At 42.1% G+C, this 18,305-nt stretch overlaps 1 protein-coding gene across 1 annotated transcript in view; it reads left to right on the top strand.

Annotated features, from left to right (window-relative positions):
- The window catches only part of UBE2U (ubiquitin conjugating enzyme E2 U), a 355,949-nt gene that overhangs the window by 65,356 nt on the left and 272,288 nt on the right, over positions 1-18,305 (top strand). Inside the window, exon 4 of the mRNA XM_069232516.1 lies at positions 1,212-1,304. Coding sequence (XP_069088617.1) covers positions 1,212-1,304 — 93 coding nt within the window. The remainder of the gene's footprint in view (positions 1-1,211; positions 1,305-18,305) is intronic.

Raw genomic sequence — 18,305 nt, 5'->3', positions numbered from 1 at the left:
GGATACCTCTCAAGTACTCAAAGACACTCAAATCGTATGCCCTATTATATGGAGCAAAACACGTTAAAACTCTTTTTTTTTTTTTTTTTTTTTTTATCACACAGCACTTCAGCATTATGCTTCATCTGGTCATATCAATCACGACATATATATTCCTGTACATGATGTCGGCCCAGTTATCATATGTAGAAGGAGAGGCATCCTGCATTTATACTTAACATCAATCGACTTAACAGCATGGCTTCCGAAGTGCAGAATGTTAGCATTTAAGTCTCCTGCAATGATATAATGGACTACGGATACCGACATAATTTTCTTAAAAGGATAAAGTGCCATATTTGGTGTTTTACAAAAGGTTCATTTCCACTTTATTCAGATGATGACACCTCAAATTTCAGATTACGCGCTAACTCATGCTTACTTCCTGAAATTAATTGAATTATATATTTGTTTACCTGTGAGGCAATCTTCTCAGATGGGGGAGATCACTATTTTCAAAACTCTCATGGTCTCTACCTTGACACTCTTCAGAATCGTGACATTAAAAGCAGATGCTTGAAAATAGGTTTTAATAAGTGTGCGGATTGTTCTAAAAGAGGTGGTAAAATTGACCCTCTATATATCATCCTACATTCATCTTAACACTTGAACGATGAGTGATAACTTCTTGTTACTGCTTCTAGAAGGCAACCATTATGGTCACTGTGGTGGGCTAGTGTTTTCACATTCTTAATGATGTAAGAGGCTTCTTGATTTAAAACACAAAAAGAACTGCAACTCCTCCAAAATCAGAACAGGGAATATTTGGGTTGGGTCACTCCATATAGACATTTTTCAGCTGCAGAACCATTGTTACAGATGAGTAATCTTGGTATTTGTGTTACTTTTATTGTCTTTGAGTTGTTAAAGTGAGGAAACTGAGGGCCTGATTCACAAAGGGGCTCCGCATTCGAGGAGGCGGCCCACATTCATTGTGAAGAGTGAGGGGAGGTCCCGCACTTGTGGTAGGACCTCTATACTGCAATTACCCATTGCGTAGGTCCTACAATGAGTACAGGGTCATACCACAGGTGCGGCTATCCCGCCTTGACTGCGGGGCCTCTGCCATGAGTGCGGAGGCCCGTTGAAATTAGGCCCTTACTGGTTAAGAATAATATAGTTGATACAGTGAGGAACCTTAACTATTTTCACAGAATTTTTTTCTCCATTAGATGCGATTCTTCAACTTTCCATGAAGTACACTGAGAGGTATAACGAGATTCCCCCCACAATTACTTTCAACACAATTCCATTTCATCCAAATGGTGAGCAAAATTCTATGTCCATATATGATCTGAATTGAAATTAAAATGTAGCCATATAATTGTTAGCCTTTAACTAACACTGATATATTATTAACGTTGAGTACCACTCTTTGTTGAGGATATAGGCTAAGAACAATATGGTTTCTTCTAAGCACCAATAGAATTTTATGAATCTAGATTTGTTAATATTTGTGTACGTAACAGTTAAGTTCAGTGTAGTTGAATACATTAACCTGACTGTTCAGACAGTACTACATTTATGCATTTAATAAAACTTCTCTTGTGGCTAAAGTGTTAGGGTATAATCATTTTATGAGCTTACAATTGGAAACTATTGTTTATGTTAAGGTCATGTTAGATATGATTTAAAGGGTTAACATTTTCTATATACCGTTTGATACACCAACAGACTTTTTAAAATGCAAAAAATTCTTTATTAAATCGTTGACTTGTCTTATGTATTATCTCAACTTGAGTCAAGGATTTTTACAATTAATTTGATAACTAAAATTAAAATATTATGAGTAGTTGCAATAACTAAACTAAAATGTATATGTAATATAAATGCAGTATATCTACCCACGTTCCCCTGTGTATAGATTTAAGTTAAATCATTAGGGGGTTTAATCCTCCATTCCATCCAGAAGTGAGAACGTCTGTGCTTAATCTCCACTGCTGTGCACGTTTGCTCATATTTCATACAAGAGAAGTTATTTCATCTGGTTCCAGTCCTTCCATTCGCCTTTCTTCAGACTAATGCAAAGCCCTTACTGTGGCAAGAAATCCCAGAATACACACCAAAGCTCCCAATGCTGTTTTTCATCTCCTTCTAATGAAAATGTAATACATTCCTTTCTTTTTTCTCTAACAATATTGGCAAAATAAAAGAAGTCTTCAGCACTAATCTTAATCAGCCCTCTGGTCATGTGCCAAAAATATACGGCAATTGGATTTCCTTCCAGATACTACTTCTCTGAGGCATTACAAAAATAATCAGTCAAATGCATCCCACTTACTACTTGAAAGACACTATTTCAACCAAGATATTGAAATATAAATTCCATATGTATGCATAGTTCTACCTTGCAATAATCACTGCTTTGTTATCACAAAGAAAGCATCGCAACAACCTAAAATTATGCTCAACCACACCAATAAAAAAAAAATCCAATATGGACCCAGAAAGTCTGGACAGTTTCAGACCCTTAACCAACCTCCAGTTGCTCGGCAAAGTCATTGATAATTACGTCTCTCCATCCAAATGGATAATACTAAAACACTACTATTGTCAGCCCAGTCAGGATTCAGACAAGGTCATAGCATACAAACAGCAACACTGAAGGTTATTGATATTCATTGCATATTAGATTATGAAAAAGCCTTTTCTTATTAAAGGAATTGAGATAATCTAGAGGTAAGATCTCTCTTGGCGTATAATAATATCGATCCTCTCAAGTTCCACTACTGTCATTGTATGTCATGGCATCAAGGTCTGCCCCTTTAATTGAGAGTAGCAGCCAACAACATGTTGATCGGAAAGGGCTCAAAACTCACGTTTTTAGATCTTACTAGGTGGTTCTGATCCTTATGACTCCTCAATGAGTGGATGATCTACAATGTTCTATGAGTTTCCGACACTTGAATGGGCACTGGATATTTGATACTTGTGAGAAATTGGGTGGTTGGTTGACTAGAGTGTGAGCCCTGGTCAAGCAGCATCCACAATCCTTGTTAGGTTGAGGCAAAAGCCAACCCTAAGTTAACCTGTGCTCAACCCTCTGGAAGCTTATCACACAGCAGTCAGGCTTAACTTAGCAACACTTCAAACAGTAGTAAAGTGAAAAACACCACACAAAAGGAACCTACACAAAGTTAGAAAAGTAGAGTTGAATGTACTAAATGCAATAAGACCAAAATTACAAAAATCCAGTCAGTGGAACCGGCGTTATGAATTTGTAAAGATTTTAGTGGAAATGGCACAAAAAAGCCTAAAGCATCAGCTATCTGGCTGCGCCAGACCAGGTCAAAGTCACACTTTCAGGCGGACTGTGATGGAGCGCAAGTCAGCCACAGTCACCAGGTTAGGCACTTTGATGGGCATTGATGGAGCTTCGGGTTGGCAGTCCCCGACTTGTGGTCAATGCTGAAGCACAAAGAGATGGCTGCTGGAGCTTCACATGAAATTGTGGTGCGAGCTACAAGGTCTTGGTAGGAACAGACCTGTTCATGGTCCTGAAGAACCAAAAAGCTTGAATTCAGCTCTCTGAGCCACAACAAGGCTCCAGGATCTGAATGGCACAACTTGTGGGTCAGGAACTCGTGCTGCAAGGTCCAGGGGCTGGTACAAGATATTGGAAAGCCTTTTATGTCCCTGGGGCTCAAGTCAGGAGGCCAGCAGACTAGCCCTTACAGTCACTCTGTTGTCCTGAGAGATTAAGAGTGAAGTTGCAGGCCCAGTTCTTTTCTCACCTTGGCAAGACGGCAGCAGGTCAGCACAACAGGACAGCAGTTCCTTCAGAGCTGCAGACCAGCAGAGTGTCAGTCCTTTAAGCAGGACAGCAGTCCTTCTTCCTGGGAGAGTAGTCACAGGCCAAGAAGTGTACTCTCATGTTTGTGTCTGAGGTCCATTGTTTATACCCAGTTGTGCCTTTGAAGTGAAGAGAAGCTTTTAAAGGCATGCCTTAGAAGTGCACAGGTACCGTGCCTTACTGGTCCTGGCTCTAGACCAACTACAGGGGGTGTGCAGCCCTTTGTGTGGAGACGGAACACAGCGTATTCAAGTGTAAGTGGGATTAGGCCCAGCTCCTCCCTCCCATCCTGCCTGTGATGGCCCACCCAATCACACCTAAGCTGCCAATTGTGTATGGCTGTCTAGGAGGAAATCACAAAGGCCAACTGTCAGCTACATCAAGTCATGTGACCCAGAGACAGGCTGGAGGCACCAAATAGCTAAGGCAAGAGAACACCAACTTTCTGAAAAAGGGCAGTTTCAATATTGGAATTTAAAATCAGAATTCATCATAGGTTAGGATTTTAAATTCCAATTCCAGAGACACAAAATACCAACTAGGTACCCGTTTCCGTTTGGAAATTACACGTCTAAAATATAATGTTAAATCCAATGTTTTCCTATATTAGGGGTAGGTCTTGCTGTAGTGAAAAATGAAACTAAGGGTTTTTCACTACCAGGACATGTAAACATGCAACATGTCCTACTTTTTAAATACACTGCCCTCTCGGCTGTCCAGAGCCTACCTTCGGGGTGACTTGTATATATTAAAAAGGAAGGTTTGTGCCTGGCAAAAGGTTTACTTTGCCAGGTCGAAATGGCCTTTACTAGGGACTTATAAGTAAATGAAATATACCAATTGGGTATAGGCCAATGTTACCATGTCATAAGCAGAGAGCATGGGTGGCTCCTCGGTTAGGACGGAACTGCAGCAACTGCCAAACCTTTACTAGAAAACGATAATAAACTGAGTTTCTCATCCTTCTCTGGTAAAGGGGTGGGGCCATGGGGATGACGAGCAGCAAGGGGGGAGTGCTCAGCACTCCCCCTCATTGTTTGGCCGGCCAAACACACATACGTAGTAGGGTCTCTCCAGCCCAGCAACACAGTTGCCAAGCTGGAGCGAGCCTACACAGGCTCTCAGTCTACCTGGGAGCGTCCTGGCTGGGTGCTCCCAGCCAATCCTGACGCTGCTCTATGTAGCGTCAGGATTGGTAGCAGGGTAGGCTGTGAGCCTGTGCCTGCATGCAGCGACGTAGGAGAGGAGCGGCGCGAGAAGGTAAATGTTTTTCTTTTTTTTAAATTTAATTTTTCTTTAAATCAAATTAATGTTTATCCCCTGCCCCCCGTGCCGACCCACCCCTTTCGCACTCCGTGAGCCGCTACTTGCAGAGAGCACAAGAACTTTAACACTGGGTAGCAGTGGTAAAGTGTGTAGAGTCCTAAGGCCGGCACAAATGAAGTTAAAGAAAAACAGAAGAGCTGAAGGCAAAAAGTTAGGGGGAAAACCATGCCAAAGATGCCAGGTCTAACAATACTCATCAGTTGGCAGTCATCAATTATGTATGCTATATATATTTAATGTTTTTATTCACTGTTTACTTTCTCCATCTTTCCCCTCGTCTCCTTCCTGTTTCTCCTTTACCTAAACACTCTACATACAGGCAGCGGTGTTTCCTTCATATAAGCGAAGGAATGTCCCACCCCCATCCCCACACACACACACAGCTGCAGAAAGAGTGAACATAAAATGGTAATAACATGATTATTACCATTTCATTTTGTACTTTGTGCCAAACAGAGTGTGGGGGCGGGGCCAGTGCACCATTGCTGCCAATCATTTTGGCAGCGATGGGGAGTGGCCCTTTTGTTTGAAGTGCACATGTAGGTTTGGCCGTCTACCTTTCTATGTCCAAACCGACATATGCAATTCAAACCTCTCGACCCAGCTGTCTAAAACAGCTTGGTTGGACAGCAGAATCAGGGCTCCAGTGCCTTTAGGAGCGTTGGGCCAGCCTACTGTAGCCAATCCAGATGTTTCACTCAATCTGCTTAACAGCATGAGAGCAACATCTGGATCGGAAAAGGTAGTTGACTTTATGATGTCACCTCATGCTCTGAGTAGTCTGGAGCCCAAGATTGGAGAGCATCGAGGACATGCTGCAGGATAAGTAAGGTAGTGAAATTGTTTATTGTAATGTGTTTTGTATAATGTATGTAATGTAAATGTATGTAGCGCCCCACCAGTTTTTACTATCACCAACTGCCACTTCTTACAGGTTTTCAGCCTGTTCCTCTTCCTTCTCCACCCTCCCTCCGTTACCTCTCTAGATCACTCTTCATTCATGTATTCTATGTATTTCTTGCATTATAACATACAAAGCTCCATAATACTGCTCTGGTGACATGGCACTTTATAAAGCCATTAAACAATGTATCTTGATTGCTATGTTAAATTAGTGTCTTTAACAGTCCTTACCTGAAAGAGTAACAAACAGTTGAGGGACTTTAAGAGCCATAGTTGGAAAAGAGGAGATGCCCTTTAATAAATTACATTACGGACATTGTCATCCACTCTACTGCAAAATTTTATGCTGGGATTCACAGTATTGTGCTCCATAATCCTATTGTTTCTCTTCCAAGTAAGATCACTGTCAACTCTGAAGCCTCTTTTTGATTCCTTTAAAGCAAGTCATCGTCTGCAACATTTCCAATTCAGCATGATTATAAATAACAGAAGGATCAACCAACGAGATATGGTGTACCTGGCATCTGATTCTAGACTGATGTTGGAAGAGACTACAGTGGAGTAATTTTACAATATTCCATAGCTCACAAGTATTCACTAGTCCTAATATGCATGAAGCATGAGTCACAAACAATCATAACCTTTCGTTCAAACCATATCTGAAAGGCTTGCAGTTACCTGTGGTGACACATACAATTCAGTGCCCCCATTTAAAATACCAATTAATGGTTCTCTATCCAGTTGCTCTCTTTGCAAAACTTAGGGTTTTTTGGAGTCCTTGTATGCCCTGTCTAGATGTAAATGCTCTGCATTTTTAAATCCAAAGAGTAATTCTTCAGTAACTTCCCACATCCTGCACAAATGATGGCAGTTTACAGACAATTGTCTTGATGGGGTTATTTAAATGGCCAAATATCATAGCATAAACTAATTTGGACAATGTTTCACTCACAATAAAGAGTCACAATCACAGTACTAATCTCTTTTCGTAAAATGTCACACTAAGGGCCTTATTACAACCCTGGCGGTGTACTGACCGCCAGGGTCGAGGTGGCGGATGGACTGCCACATTACGACCGCGGTGGTAGCTCCACCAGTTTTCCTCCACAGGACTGTCTGGCTGTGCTGGCGGTGCTATTCCACCATGGCACCGCCGCCCTGGGGATAAGAACCCCCCTTTCCACCAGCAGTTTCATGGCGGTAACACTGCCTTGAAAAGGCTGGTGGAGACTGGGTGCAGGGTGACCCATGCATTTAGCATGGTCAGTGCAGGGCCCCCCGGGCCAGCCCCACCGCAAAGTTCCCTGTCTGCTTTACGACGGGTGCTGGTGGACCCTACGCACTACAGCATTGCCACCGGCTCTATTACTAGACGCCGACAGGGCTGTAGGCCGTTTCCCACTGGGCCAGCAGGCGAAACTGTGGCGGCAATCTACCCGTTGGTAGTTCGGCAGTCGGGTTTTTCCGTCCGCCAAAGTCGTAACGACCACCTAATTCTTTAAAATAGCCTCTTGCAAGTAGCGTGTCAGAGATACATTTTGCAACAAGAATATAATCTGGCTCTTTGTACAATTCCTCCAGATTTGTCCATAGCAGAGATTATCATGTAAATCACCTGGATGAGAGCTGTTACATTTCAATAAAGTTCCTTTTTTTCTGGGTTATCAATATAAACTTATATTGATAACCCAGAAGACTATTCTCACTAATCTGCAAGTCAGGAAGGTTTAATCGTCTTCTGTCAGCACTAACTGTGAATTTTAAAGTTATCACTCCCAAACTAATCAAGCTGTGAAAGGAAAGAAGTTCTTGTTGGGTATTTACACAGACCAGAAGGACATTGCCAATGTAACACATCCACATTCATGTGTGCTTATTGACTGTGCTAGTAGGAATTAAACAGCGTCATCTTTAAATTGTCCAGCAAACAGCCATCTGTTTAGGGTGCACGCATTGCTCATTGTAGTCCCCTTGAGCCTTGATCTCTTTATATAATCTTTATATAATCTATCCCAAATTAAAAATAATTACCTCTACGTGCATTTATTGCCATTCCACAGTAAAAGGTCTTGGAACCTAATATAAATGTATTCATTCTTCAAGCGCTGATTCAGCCATTGCAGGTGCTTGTATCTGAGGAAGTTTAGTGTCACTGACTACAATTACGAGAGAGTCAGTTTCAACAATATTTGGGAAACCTTCAGTCTTTGTGATTATGCTAATACTGTCCTCATGTAGGATCTTGTTTGGAATTTAAAAGGCTTAAATGAAGAAGTCAACATATTTAATAGGGGTTCTGTTGCTTGTGTACTACTTTAAAGTTGCCTCCCCCATCCTAAGTATGCTGAGTTGTCCGATGAACCTTTTGTGAAGGCTTACCTTAAGCTTGATTCTTGGTATCCTTTGAAGTCAGGTTCTCCCAGAAATTTTGAATCCAGTCTAGAGCCTTATCATCTTGTTTTAGTGCATTCTGTGCATCCTCTGTAGACTCAGGGCCCTCCTCTGGCTCCGGACTCAGAAATGGTGTTAACATCAACATTTCTTCAACAACTCCTTATGCCCCATCCCTGGTTTATGATGATTGTTTAAGAACCATCGGTTCGGATTGTAGATATGACTTTCTAAAGAGTGTTGTAGGCACCCCCGTATGTTCTCGCTTGATGTATTCAATTGGTCTTCCAGACTTACGACTCTCAAAATTCATTGCAATGTGTCTGGTTCTTCTTTTTTGTCCCTCAAAACTCTTTTCTCAATTCGTCACTCATCATGATGTGGTTGATAGTGGGGTAAAAATTATCATCATCTATGAGAAGGAAGGAAGAGCGTAACGCGCTCCAGTTGTTACCCACAGGAAGGAACAAAGCCTTTCCCAGGGATTTTTGGTTTGTCTCAAGTGACACCTCTGTACACCGATTCATGAACACTTTATGAATGAGTCTTCCCCTATATTATAGTGGCCATAATATTGAACTACTGCGAGGGATAATGATGACTTTAAGCTCAGGACCATGATGCAACCTTTTGCATCGCTTTCCACACTCCAGTTTGTGTTGCCATTCAATGGGAAGAACTAAATAGAGGAAAGAAGTGTACATTTTGACACCTTTGAACTAGGACCATTTCTTGTTTGCAGAAATAAGTAGAACTATTTACTTGAGCACACACCCAGCTCTGCGACTAAATCAGGCCAGTTTGGCTGTGGCATGGAGTTGTCTCTGATATTCAGGAGCTTCGCTCCACTATGTGTTGCTCTGATGTCTGCCTGAGGCAGTGATTGATGCATCTAAGCGTTTCATTTTTCAGCATATGAATTATGTAGGTACTGAAGCTCATAACATGCATTTTATTTGCAAGATCTGCTAAGCTACACAAGCCTGCTGCATAAGGTCATCATTATTTTATTTATGATGGGAAACAGTTGTTTTTCCCACATCCTCAGTGCAAGTAGTCCTAATATATAAACAAATATGGAGCTTACATGGCTACAAGGTCATTGTCACCCAAGTGTGTACATTGCACTATGGTGACAGTGACCTCACTTTAAGCAGTGAAAATGTGTTGAGGACATTCCTCTGTCATTACTTTGTCTTCTCTTGAGGCAAAATAACAAAGCATTGTAAAACACTGAATTTGGTTGGCGTCAGATTATCTCTGTCCACCCTGTCTCCTGTACTGGTTCGACCACTTAATATTTATCCACCTGTTGTTGGTGTATGCAGTTCTTAGCTTGTGCCAGTGCTTAGCACCAGCACTTATTTATGGCAGTCTACCACGTGGTGGCGCTGTCTGTTTATTTACATGTTCAATTTACTTAAAACATATAAAAGCATTGGGTCCAGGCTATATCTACGTGGCCAAGTGACCTGGAATAGACAAAACATGACACCTGTATTGTGTGATGGTTGGTATTTGTCAGTCCTTGCAGGTACAGTTGGTAGTGCCAACCATGCTGCCGCCTGAGAACTACCTCGGGCCTTGGCACTTACATTACTACAAATTAAGCACTGGGTATGGATAGTCTTTTTCTGCTTTCCTTTTGATGACTGGTCAACGTTGTTTCATGGTTTCTCTTTCTTCATAGTTCTCACTTTTTATCTCTCTCTCTGTTTCTCTCTCTCTCTCTTTTAGTTCCTCACTATCTCTCACTTCTTCACCAACCCTTCATGGCTTTCTCTGTCATTTAAGGTTGTGATCTCTCTTTCTCCCACTTTCTTTCTCTCATTTTGTCTTTCTCTTTTTCATTATTATATTTGCTTTTGCAAAAAGGTAGCTGTGACCAGCTACAGTAATTTAATCAGATAGGGGCGCCATAGACCAGTGAAGCCAAAGATTCGTAGTTATATGTAAATATAGCAACAGACCTTTGGTGTCATTGATCTATCACTTCTCTTAATGCAATCGCAGTCTCTCGCTCAAAATCATTCAAAAAATTTGAACAAACCAGGAGCACCTCCATTGAGAGATGCTGAAGCCAGCCTGTTAGATAAATATATAAGGATCAAAAGCAGAATGTAGCTGGCATGGAGGTTAGTTTGGGCCAGTCCTATTTTTTTCTTTAGCTCCTCAGTGCTCCTGTGCTGTGGTACATAGTTTTCTTACTATAATCTTCTTTTTAACATCATGCTGGTGGTTTGTGGTCCTTTCTCTGTGATAGCTGTTTTATTTACAGTGCATGCCTGTCTTGTGAGCTAGAATTGTCAGCCATGCTTTTAAGAGATCTGCTTATTCAGACTTCCTCTACCTTTCCACTTGCACATCTGGTTAACATTGGGCAGGTTGAAAATGCAGTTGCTTGTTCCTCCACATGCCTTCCTAGATGAACTCATTTGGGAGTTGGATGTTTACTTTTAACTTTAAGGGCCTCTTCCTTGGTCGCATTATTCATTATCCTCCTCCTTTCCTAGGCTGTGTCCTCCCCTTTCTTAAATGAGGGGAGGAATGAAGGCGGAAGTGGAGGTCTATGCACTCAGGCATGCACTCAGCCGCAGCCCGTCCATTGGGGCTGAGGGGCCACACCCCCCCAACTTATGCCCCTCAAGAAGAGTGTCTGTCAGGCTGAGCAAAGGTCAGCCTGACACTCTTAATTTTCGGATCAGGCAGCCAGGAGCTAGACGTGCGCAATTTGCGCAGGCTCAGGGTTGCCTGAGCCGAACTTTGCTTGGCTAAAAAGGTCACAGCTCCTATTGGGCGTGACATCCTCAGCTCAGCAAAGGTGCCTCGAGGCCCTGCCTCTCGGTGACGATGAGAAGCGTCACCCATTGACTCGGACCAAGTCACTTCAGGTTTAAGCCCTGAAGTGCCCAGGGCAAGTGACAATCAGTGACACTTGTCACAGAGAGGGGTTGGATTAGAAGTCTCACTGACCTTATCCCACACTGAGACGAAGTTGGGATTGCGGCCTTCCCTCCCTGGCTGATCAACGGTCAGCCAATGAGGGAAGGCAGCAGTCCCAACCCCCCTGGGACCTCGGAGGCAGAGCTGACGGTCAGTGTGTGTGTTTTTTAAAAATGAAGGTTTGGTGTGTGCGTGTATGTATGTTTCCAATATTTGATAATGAGTACTGCGAATGGATGTGTGTGTGTGAATGAATGAATGAATGTGTGAGTGAGTGTGAGTGTACATGTGTGTCCTACCCCCCCTCCCTCCTAAATTTACCGGCTGCCTCTGCATGCACTACAACATTGGCTGGCTTCCTCTTTTCTGGACTCCTTCACCTGTATTTTGAATCTCTTAGCATCAGCAGCTGTATGTGGCCACCTTCTCCCATGGTGGGAGTCATGCACTTTTACAAGTGTGTATTTGATGGTGTATCCCTTCTGTGTATTGTGTGTAACCTTGCGTCTGGGTTTTTAGGGCATCCAAATGGCCCGTGTGTTTTTGTTATGTTTTATTTTATTAAAATCACACTATTATTAATTTAAAATAACCATGATCAACATTACTTTTTTAAAGTTGATATCAAAATATATTTATTACAATAACCCAGTTACAAAGTGTGTTACCTCCTGATGCTTTCAACTCTCCCTTTTACTGACGCAAATATGTTTTATATACGTTGTTCTTAGGTGGATAAACTATAGGTAGAGATATAAAACACTGGTAGTTTCCAAGCATCCTCATCTGTGTATACACATACTTTGTTCGAAATGGAATTTAAACCCCCCACCGGTTACCCTAAATAATGTTCTGGTGATCCCCACTTAATCCTTACTGGAACCCAGGGACCCCCATTGAATCATTACTGGAATACTGGCAAACCCCACTGAGTCATTACTTCAATAGGAAAGTTGGAGATTTTCTAAATTCTGTTGAGGCCACTTATTGTCCATGCCATTTCTGTTTGATGCACTTACACTGCTCCGGCAAATCAATCTGAGGATATTAGCTTAATTTTTAGCCTCCAATTTCAAATGCTAACAGCAACTTGGCCTTCCTTCTTCCCAAAGGTCTGTGAACTGACTGACATAAATTTGGTAACAGAAGCAGTCTATTACTTACAGCACATGAAGAAGCGCTATGTAAAAAGAAGGAAGGCAGGTGGATGATTAGGTCCCAGACCAGGGTGCGTTTCACCCACTCAAGGCGGGTGAATTCAATGATATGCATTAATATTAATTTTTAGTCTTCCATCCTTTGGATGCCCATTCAGTCTTCTCAGAAGGTTAGAAGGAATCGAGGAAAGGAGTCAGTGGGGGTGTGATGGGTCTTTACTTTGGAATGGCAGAACCGTGCTTGCAGCAGTTTTTTGAAAGACACAGATGGCTGTGATGTTTCCTGATGTTGGTATAAAAAGCACTCGTGCAAAAGGGTAAATGGACTATAGATTGCTTGCACAACAATCACATTTCGTATGTTTCTTAAGGACATGACCACAAATAATTGTCTACTTCTGATTTGAAAATCCGATTTCCTCATTGGTTTCCTCCGCTTAGTATATTATTCTTTTGCCCATGTTTTACCCATAACACAGTTTTTCTAGAATAGAAGTTTGTTGCCTTCCTTTTAGTCTGAGGATCATTGCGATTTTAATGTCAACCATGTAGGTTGTTTGCCTTTTGCCTTACTCCGAGATGAGGAGACACAAATATAACCTTGGCCTCTGCAATGCTCTTAAGTTCTAGCAGGACTGCCTAAAGCTGATCTGCTTTTCAGATAGGTTTTTGGTATCTATGTTGTGTGATGTCTTGGCAAGTGAGTTTCAAAGCCTCCATTCCTCTCTAGATGTGTCTTGCATTTCAACGTTCTGTGGTAGGGGATGGATTACCCCTTTGAAGCTATCCACTTGGTTACTGTTTGCGCTAAAACAGGGTCAGTAGCTAGACAGAACAATATCTCAGATAATGCAGGCTGGGAGATTGCAATATAGGCTACTCCTTGTGCATTTTGTAAGCACTAATCCACAGATTAGCTTGAGACCGACATGCAGTTGGCCAAGCCTTCCGATAATATTCATGCTTTACAATATTCAGTGGTGTTTGGAGGAAAAGACTATGCCAGTAAGGTCAGTTAACTTTTCACATTGACTACTTAATGGATAGTCCATAGCACCTTATTGCAAACAAACCCATTACCCCCTTCTCTGTCTGTTATTTGTTTGCATGAATGTAGACAATCTTGCATCCTATGCCTCAGACCTAACAATGTAGATTCCCTCATGTTTTCATTGAGTTCTACATTCTGTCTAGCTTCAAGACTCCTTCTTCACCCTCTGTCTGTCTCCTCTATCTCTCCTTCAGCCTTTATATGTGGAGCCCTCACAAATAGTTTCATGGTTTCTGCACCCCAGATATTCCTTCCTGCCACCTTCAGCTGTAGATTCACACCCCACAATGATCCAGAATACCCCAAAACACACTGCCACAAAGGTTTGGAAACCTGGGCTGCACTAATTTTATTCAGTGCACCTTTACGTACTTGACTGATAACCTTTTCCTTCCAGTGCACTTTGCCCTTCAGTGTGTAAGACTGTGACCCTACTAAACCTGAGTACGAACGCCAGGTTGTTTAAACTTTTCATAGCTCATGGCACTGACTATGATCACTCCCTGCCTAGTTCCAAGTTCATGACACCTCTCAACTTAATCAATGATCATCTTCACATCAGATGTAACAGCACCCAACTCCATCCAACAGACCAAAACAAAATAACCCCTCCAAACTCACAATTCTCACCAGGCCTGAAGGAACAGAGAACCACCAAAAAGGGGAAGAAGCTCAAACCTGCTGTACATTCTACTGTGCTAGAAGAATATGACTCAAACATATTGACAAACAGACAACATGATGTCTATCACATCCCCAATGTATTGCGCTTAAGAAGGCAAAGAAAGTCACCCAATAGAAGAAGAATCTACTTAGAAAATCTAACAGAAATAAAGAAGTTAACTTCTCTCAACACTATCACCCCAAACAGATCTGGAGCAAAACAGATGGTAGAGATGGCTGATTTAGTTGTATCCAACAACCTGGATCTTGTCTACCTCGCAGTAACCTGGCTGAATGAAGCCATTCAATCAGAAATTGACATACTGATCCCAACTGAGTAAGACATTATTCGCCTGGACAGAACACTAAAAATGAAAACAATTGACCAGGTTTGACCCATCTTCTTGTAAGATGCCATCTAACTCCTACCTGAGGACAAGAACGCTTTGTTAAACAACTGATGTGACTGATCACTGACTTGGGTAGGAACACTTTTTTTGGTCATTTCTACCTTCACTCTGGGGACAATAAGGGTGATGCTGAATTAGTCCTATCCTAATTTGTAGAATAAGGCCTTTCTCAATATTTTACACAAGAGACTTACCCAGAACCTACTCATAATGAAAGAAGGGCAAATCACAAGCAACTCATCAATCGCACTGGACAGGACCAGTCATTTCCTCATTGCCTTTTGCATTTCAGTCCTTGAAAATTGTGACCAATGTAATTAATGGCTAGCTGATGAGAACCAAGAAATGGGTTAGAAAAATCAGAGGGGCTGACGCTATCAAGCTAGCTTTTGAAACTACATTTTCAGTACAATCTATGCCCCGCAGCATTAAGTCAATGAGCTAACAATTCAGTACAAAGAAAACATGAGTAGAATAAAGGATAATGTTGCACTAAAACACTCAAAACACTAAAGTTGAAAAGGCCATCTCGGGTGTTTTCTAAAGATCTGAATGAGAGCAACAAATCTTGTATAGCATCAGAGCAAATTTGACAAAAAAAATATTCAAATGAAAATCAGTGCACATAAAAATGAGATGGATCAGGGCAAAAAATCCTGAAGGAAACTCTTTAACATAGTGAATGATTGTACTCTCAGAGTTGTGAACCTTACACAACAATGTAAGGAGTTACTCACCTTCTTTCTTGAACAAGTGAGAGAGAGATCGAACTTGCCCGTTAAAGCCACAGATCTGCAAAGATGATACAAAAGATGGGTCACCTTGTTGTGCTTTAAGGAAACCGATCTGTCGGAATTTCATTTATATAGCACAAACCTAGCAGTGAAGCAACTTGTTGTACATTACATGAGGGGTCGGGAGACAATCTACAAGATTGTGCACATCAAGTGGATATTACACAAATACAATTTACATATAATATCCCTGTGCCTGAATAAGTGATTTTCTCAGAATCACACAACTTTGAGTCAGTGCCAAGGCTGGGATTCAAACCTGGGTCTCCAACTTCCAAAGGGAGTGGCTCGAACTGGTAAGCCACAACTAACTATGTTTCTCATTTCAAATAACCTATTTTCACAACTATTCTAAGGGACATTAGTCCCTCTACATTCCCTATTTGCTATTACATTATTACCTCCTTATTGCTGCAGGGTACTGTACCAGATTATTTGAAAATAGGATAAGTATAATCTCTACTGAAAAAGAAACGAGCATATGATCAATAGACGTTATTATGCTTTGCACATTAGAGAGCTGCATGGAAATCCAACATTAAGCCTGCATCGAGGAGACCAACCTGCTAAAAGATCCCCATTAGGTTTCAAGTTAAACTGCAGCTCAGTAACATCAGTCTTAAAAACTGTAGATGATGCTCTCCACGTGCTAGATAATAGTGACTCTTCCATTCTCATGTCCTGAGTTCAGTATCTTTATAAATTGGATGATTAAAATCATGTTACAAGATTATAAACAATATAATTATTTATAAATAGCTTATGAAGGTTAAAACACATTAAAATCAAATCTACTAAGTTAGAACTGGGGTCTCTAGTTGGCAGTCAGTTTACACCCCGTCCAAGTAGGGACCCTCACTCTAGTCAGGGTATGGGAGAAATGCAGCTCAGATAACCCATGCTCGCCCCCTTGGTAACTTGGCACAAGCAGTCAGGCTTATTTCAGAGGCAGTGTGTGAAATATTTGTACCAACACCCACAGTAACACAGAGAAAACACCCCAAAAGGATTCCACTCCAGTTTAGAAAAATAGCCAATATTCATCTAAATCAAACAAGACCAAATTGGCAAAAATCCAACATACACAAGCAAAGATATGAATTTTGAAAGTAAAAAGAGTCTTAATCCATAGAAATTAATGGATGCATTGTTTTAGCACAAAGTACCTGGTATGTGTGAAAAATAAAGCCGCACAGGCGAGCGTGCGTCGGAAAAGCGAGCGATGCGTCGATTCCTTACTCGCAAGTGAGGCCGTGTGTTGATTCTTTCTCCACCGGGTAAGCGATGCATCGGTTTCCAGACCAGCAGCTTTGGGTCTCTGCGGTGATGTTGAAGATTTTGATGCCCAGGGACGATGCGAGGAAAAAACAGATGCACAGCAGCAATGAAGCTGAGCTGGCGATGCGTCAAATTCACTGCGTTGCGTCCATTTTTCGGTCTCAGTGCAGGTGCTGCATCGATTGTTCTGCTGCTTGGCTCTGGTGCTTGGATTTTCACTCTGATTCTGCCAGCTTCTCCTTCCAGGGGCCCAGGGACTGGATGAAGCACCTCTTGGCAAATCAGGGGGTGTCAACAAGAGAGCCCAGGTGCTGGCAGATGAAATCTTTGATGTCCCTGAGACTTCTTAACAGGAGGCAAGCTCAGTCCAAGCCCCTGGAGAATCTTCACAAGCAGGATACACAGCAAAGTCCAGTATTTGTCCTCTTTAAGGCAGAAGCAGCAACTGCAGGCCAATCCAGCAAAGCACACACAGCAAAGAGGCATAACTACTCCTCCAGCTCTTGAGCTCGTCTCCTTGGCAGAGGTTCATCTTGATCCGGAAGTGAACTGAAGTGTGGGGTTTTGGGTCCACTACTTATACTAATTCTGCCTTTGAAGTAGCCAAACTTCAAAGGAAAGTCTCTTTTGTTCACAAGATCCTGCCTTGCCCAGGCCTGGCCCCAGACACACTCCAGGGGGTTGAAGACTACATTGTGTGAGGACAGGCACAACCCTTTCAGGTGCAGGTGTTAGCTCCTCCCTCCCCACTCTAGCCCAGGAAGACTCACCAGGATATGCAGGGCACACTTCAGCTCTCTTTGTGTCACTGTCTAGGGGGACTTCACAAACAGCCCAACTGTCAGTCTGACCCAGATGTGGATTCCACAGGCAGGCAGAGGCACAGAATGGTTAAGCAAGAAAATGCCCACTTTCTAAAAGTGGCATTTTGAAACTGACAATTCAAAAACCAACTTTACCAAAACATGTATTTTTAAATTGTGAGTTCAGGGACCCCAAACTCCATATCTTTATCAGTTCCCAAAAGGAAAATGTACCTAAAAGACATTTAAAGACAATCCCCTTGTTAACCTGGGGGAGAGATAGGCCTTCCAATAGTGAAAGACAAATTTAGCAGTATTTCACTATCAGGACATGTCAAACACACTAGTACATGTCCTGCCTTTTAAATACACTGCACCCTACCCATGGGGCTGCCTCGCGCCTATCCTAGATGTGACTTACGTGTAGTAAAAGGGAAGGTTTGGGTCAAACTGGAAGTGCAAAACTGCCCACACAGACACTGCAGTGACAGGTCTGAGACATGTTTATAGGGCTACTCATGTGGGTGGCAAAATCAGTGCTGCAGGCCCACTAGTAGCATTTGATTTACAGGCCCTGGGCACCTCTGGTGCAATTTACTAGGGACTTACCAATAAATCAAATATGCCAATCCGGGATAACCAATCATAATCACAATTTACACAGAGAGCACTTGCTCTTTAGCACTGGTCAGCAGTGGTAAAGTTCCCAGAGTATCAAAAACCAGCAAAAACGAAGACCAGCACACAGTCAAAA

This window comes from Pleurodeles waltl, chromosome 4_2, assembly GCF_031143425.1.
Source record: "Pleurodeles waltl isolate 20211129_DDA chromosome 4_2, aPleWal1.hap1.20221129, whole genome shotgun sequence".
In the NCBI taxonomy this organism is placed as follows: domain Eukaryota; kingdom Metazoa; phylum Chordata; class Amphibia; order Caudata; family Salamandridae; genus Pleurodeles; species Pleurodeles waltl.
This window is presented reverse-complemented; position numbering and strand designations above follow the sequence as displayed.